This window comes from Gymnoscopelus microlampas (genome assembly GCF_963454915.1).
Source record: "Gymnoscopelus microlampas genome assembly, chromosome: 8".
Taxonomy (NCBI): Eukaryota; Metazoa; Chordata; class Actinopteri; order Myctophiformes; family Myctophidae; genus Gymnoscopelus; species Gymnoscopelus microlampas.
In genome coordinates this window covers 15627415-15632836 of record NC_139945.1, presented here as the reverse complement: position 1 = coordinate 15632836, position 5422 = coordinate 15627415, and the positions used below count along the sequence as shown (strand labels likewise).

At 44.2% G+C, this 5422-nt stretch overlaps 1 protein-coding gene across 1 annotated transcript; it reads right to left on the bottom strand.

The window, feature by feature from the left end:
- Positions 1-954: 954 nt before the first annotated feature.
- LOC311050223 (O-phosphoseryl-tRNA(Sec) selenium transferase) lies at positions 955-2361 on the bottom strand (the record flags this gene model as incomplete). The annotated part of the gene is made up of 1 exon (XM_084064206.1): positions 955-2361. The coding sequence occupies one exon, from the start codon at positions 2359-2361 to the stop codon at positions 955-957; it is 1407 nt and encodes a 468-aa protein (XP_083920332.1).
- Positions 2362-5422: the final 3061 nt, after the last annotated feature.

The following is a 5422-nucleotide window of genomic DNA, read 5'->3' as shown; positions in this document are numbered from 1 at the left end:
AAAACCTGGCATCCCGACTGGCATCCCTGTTGCTAAAGGGAACTAACCTCGCGTCCCCAGTCTTTCCAGTTTCCACCTTGGAGGAAATAAAAGGTAACACAATGGTGTAGACGAAATTGTGTCCGCCTCGCGGTGTTTGGGTCTCGCTGGGCGGTGGTCAGCGAGGACGCTAAGGAACAACATGGCCGACCGTAATGTTGTGAGTTTGTGTTGGCCGCAATTAATGATGCTTCGAGGGGGCAGATGTGTGCTGAGCAGTGAGAAGTGGCCTACAGACTGCGCGAAGTAATTGTGCGCGTTGTGGCTTGTGTTGTTAGTGACATTGATATGTTGTTTTTGTGTTTAGTCCGACACAGTGACAGGGGGAATTTTTGGGTTTGGGGTTTTGCAATGTATTATAGGATATGATTAGACTGACAATAGACTCTCGGGTTACCTATCCTAAAACTAGATTACAATCTCCATGTAATGCATTTGATGTATTACCCTTGCTTTTTGTGAATAACTCTGAAATAAGAGCGTCTACTAAAATAATAATTTGTAATTGTTTTATACAGGTTTTAATTTACAGTTGCAAAATCCCCTACCAATAAGAACCTTTCAAATCCCATAGAACCATATGAGGAATATGAAGAACCATTTGTAATATAAAATGGTTTGGAAAATAATTCCCCCTTCCTTGAACCTTTTAAATCCTTGAGAACCATATGAGGAATCTGGACAACCATTTGCTCTATAAAATGGTTCTCTATTAGGTGATGGTTCTTCAAAGAACCATATAGCGTTTTAAAGAACCATTTAAGAATCTAAAGAACCATTTGCTATATAAAATGGTTCTTTAGCAGGTGATGGTTCTTCAAAGAACCATATAGGGTTTTAAAGAACCATTTAAGAACCTTTTTTTTCTGTGTGTAGAGGAGCCCTTTTGCCTGTTGATGGTGACGGTGAAGTGCTTCAAGCAGCGCTGCCCTCTTTCCGCAGCTTCTTCAGGCACTTGTCCAATCTTCTGATGCACAGTGTCACGTCTTCTCGCACGATGCCCACGGCCGAGGCAGCATTGAGGTAGGGGCAGGGGTACGCCTCTGAGTGGGAGGTAAAGCCGCGAAATGTGTGTCCGCTCACCGTCTGCTCCTTGCCCAGGGGTATTACCCTGGCCCCGGACACCTGCCGGGTGAACAGCATGGAGCCCAGCTGAGTAACTGCCTCGGCATCTTCGGCCTGGAGGCCATCTAGAGACATGGCCAGTGAAATAGGATTATGTGGGGTGTGCAGCAGTCTCTCTCCATGTGCCTCAGCCAGTGTTTTCAGCTCCTGAGCCAGGAAGGAGTACATCTCCTTTCTCTCTGCCAGGAGTTTCTTATAGCCACTGGCTCCTATTGTAAGCAGGGTGATGAGAACATCAAGGGACGGTGAAGCCGATGCTCGACCTGGGTACATCTTGCTTATCTCCTTTATGAAAGATTCATTAAAACCTGCTATTATGGCACCACCCACAGGTACCATGAAGTTCTTGTCTAAGCTCTGCACAAAGGCATCAATTCTTCCGACTCGAGCTCCCTGCTGTATCAAATGCATACATTTGGATGACTGCACGCCATAGGCATTGTTAACAATGTGGGGGATGTTGTATTTGGCGCAAATGGTGGCCAACTCCTCAAGCCTGTCAGGGACACGTGGAGCAAAACAGGACGTTGTGGAGTGGACACACAGGATGTTCTCTGCACCAAACTCCTCAATCTTGCGTTCGACTGCCTCCAAATCTGTCCGTAACTCGTCACCTTCTAGAGTGTTCTCCACCACCACCGGCTCAAACCCTGCAGTTATCATGGATTTGAAGCAAGACTTCTGGTCAATGCGAGGCCAGATGATGTAGCGAGCCTTAGGTCTCTGGTAGCGAAGAGTCAGGAAACACAGGGTCAAGCTCATCCCAGTTGCCAGGGGAACCACAAAGCAACTAGCCACACTACGGACACCTGAGAGTTTTAAAATGTCCAACACAAGCGAGTTGGTCAACTTATTAAGCAGGCTAGATCCTGCTGCTTTGGGCTGAATAGCAGCAATGTCTCCAGATCGACCTATGCCATGGATCAGCCTGTAATGTCGTCTAGCCACCAGGCTGGAGGCCACTCTGCCTTCCCTCTCTCCAACGCCACAGTTTCCAAGGAAATTATTGCTGTCCATCACGGCCAGCTCATTCAGGAAAAGTTCTATGGTACTCTCTTTCCATCCTTCCTCTGGACACTTGCCCTGCTCCAGTAAGTGCTTGATCATTTGCTCGTGGCTACGGCGAGCTTGACACCCTTGTCGGATGTAGGAAGATGAAACTATCTTTTCACATAAGGTGAAGTTGTCACTGTTCATCGCTGCTTAGGCTTTACAGTTTCGTCCACAGCGATATATATTGTGTTTATCAAGATCGAGTTATGTAAACACCTGGCATGAGGAGCGGTCAGAGTTGGAGATTATTTAACGTAGAGTCTTAGAGCTCAGTATTGAAGATTATTTAAATGAGAGTAATTGAGATCCATGTGGTTCACAGTGGGAATCTGAGACGGTGGTCAGTGTAAGCTGGCTTGTGGTGATGCTTTCATCATCACAATGAGGTCACAATGAGCCAACCATGACCAAATATGGAATTCGCCTCTGAGTACTCTGATTACGTATGTAATAATTGTACATCCATATGCAATGCAAAAGTAGTGCTTGTAACAGTCAGTTTGAAGCAAAATCAGAGAGACTCCAGTACTCTCCTTTTGTGACCTGATAACTTGCGTGATTAAGCCTGGTGATGGAGCTACTTTGTGTAATGTCCCACAAAAAGTCACATACGTGTGTGATGCCAGTGTCTTCCCTTGAATATGTGGCCCTGCAGCTTGTGACAGAATTGACAGGCACGCTTGTTAGCATATGTGTGTCCCCAGTGTGCATCCCATATGGGTGCCTGCAGGTGATGTGTGTGCATATGGCTGTGAATAATGTATGCCTGGCCTTTCCAATTTTGAGGTTAGATGATAACACCTTTCCAGGGCTGAGGTTTAATAGGAGGTGCGTGACCTCATTGAAACAAGCATCTTGTTCCCTCTTCTCACCTGACTGCACCACACCTCTTTATTTGTCTCCGTATTCCTGTATTTCTCCTCTATTCTATTTCCTTTCCTTTCCTCACCTTTTAAGTGGGTACATGAATATTTGACATAGAGGCCATGTAAAAGCATTCTACTGACCCCTGTGAACTTCAAGGGACTACGTCATGTGTGACAGAGATGTGTGTGTGCGTGCATGCTCGTGTGTTACTCTGCTGCAGAGTTAAAAGGAGGAGAGGACAGAGTAGGAGGAAGATAAAAATATAAAGCATTGGATGCCAGGGACAGAGAAAACCACGAGAGAACTTGGAGGGGGTGTCGGGGGGACGGGGAGTGGGGGACTCAGAGGGGAGCAGAGGGGACTTAGGAAGAGCAGTGGAAGGGACAGAGAATTATGGAGAAAAGTGAGGGAAAGGAGGACAGGTGGAGGGAAGGAGAGAAGATGGGGGCCATGTAGTGAGGAGAAGGTAGGATGGAAAGAAGGGGAGGATGAATAAGGACTGGAGGAGGGCAGGAAGAGAGGAAATGAAGAGGGAGAATGGACTGAGGGGGAAGATGGGTATGAGGACAGGAAAGGGGAGAGGGGAGGTGAACAGGAGAAGTAATGAGATAAGATGTGAAGGAGAGAAGGGGAGATCAAAAGATGGGTGAACCAGAAAGGAGAACAGGAGAGAGAGGACATAAGTATGACTTTCCAGAAAAGACAGTGGTCTTTTGACAGGAGAGGAAGAGAGCAAGAGGGTTCTTCTGAGGAGAGAGGACAAAAATGAAAGGGGAAAAGGAAGATCTTTGAATAGGAGTTATCCAGGCACTAGGGATGCAACAGTTAATCAAACAAATGTTGTGATAATAATAATTGCAACTCAAAGTGCTTTACAGAGCAAGAATACAATTACAATTTAACAATAAAGCCAAAAAAGAAAAGCAAAAGCGTAAAATATTAAAATAATAGCAAAAGGCAGTGAATCAGGCAATACAGTGAGGACATGGATAACAACACAGAGATTAAAAAATCAACCAAAAAATCAACTAAAAGCAAGAGTGAAGAAGTACGTCTTGAGCTGTGCTTTAAAGCTATCCACGAGGCTGCCTGTCTTAGGTGTAATGGGAGTTTATTCCATGATGTCAGTCCGTAGAAGAAGAAAGCTGCTATATGTCATTGTAGGCACCTCGAGCAGGTCAGCACCACTTGAAGACCTGAGGGGGGCGGTTTGGAACATATCTAGGCAGGCAGTCATAGAGGTAGGAAGGTGCCATTTAGAGCTTTATAAACTAGTAAAAAAATATTTTTAGAACTGGAGTAATATGTTCTCTTATCTTAGTTTTAGTTAAAACTCTGGCTGCCGCATCTTGAACAGGTGTAATCTGTCAGTTGTTTTCTTTGGCAGGCCAGATTAAAGTGCATTGCAGTAATCAAGCCGAGAGAAAACAATAGCGTGGATCAGCGTTTTTGCATCGTCCAACGACAGATAGGCTCTAATTCGCGCAATATTTCTAAGATGAAAGAAAGCAATCTTGGTAACATGCTTAATGTGTGTATTAAAATTCAATTCAGAGGAGGACACATGGGACCGGGTTATGAGAGCAGTGAATGGGATTACTTCCTGTGCCCGTCTCAATCTGATACAGTTTAAAGTTCTCCACCGTGCCCATTTTAGTAAGGCTGGATTAAGCAGAATCTTTCCTGACCTGGATGGGAGCTGTGAGAGATGTCAACATGACCCAGCCAACTTGACTCACATGTTCTGGTCCTGCCCCAGTTTAATTGTTTTTTGGACAGTATTTAAAACTCTGTCAGATGCCTTTGAGGTGAATATTCAACCTAGCTTTGAAGTCGCTATTTTTGGGGTGTCCGGTGTCCAATCTCCATCTTGGAAAAAAATCAAAAATGCTATTTCCTTTGCGTCCTTGCTAGCCCGTAGGAGACTTACCAAGCTTTAGTTTTTTTATATTTTGATCTTATTTCTTTCTTTCTTTTTTTATTTGGATGCATTTTCTATTTGTGTTTCCTTTACTTAGCCTTTGATATAATGCATTGTTTGTCTGGTTGACAGTATGGTCATGTTACATTACATTACATTACATTACATTACATTACATTACAGTCATTTAGCAGACGCTTTTATCCAAAGCGACTTACAATAAGTGTATTCAACATAGGTAGGGAACGAAAACTACTAATCACCAGAAGTCTTAAGTGCATTTCCTGCAAAAAACAAGCAACCAAGAGTATACCTAGCGCTAAGGTAAAAGTGCAATATATCAGCTACCTACTTTCTTAAACAGATGAGACAAAATAGCAAAATCAAATGAGCACGAGCTCAGACAAATAAGTGTAT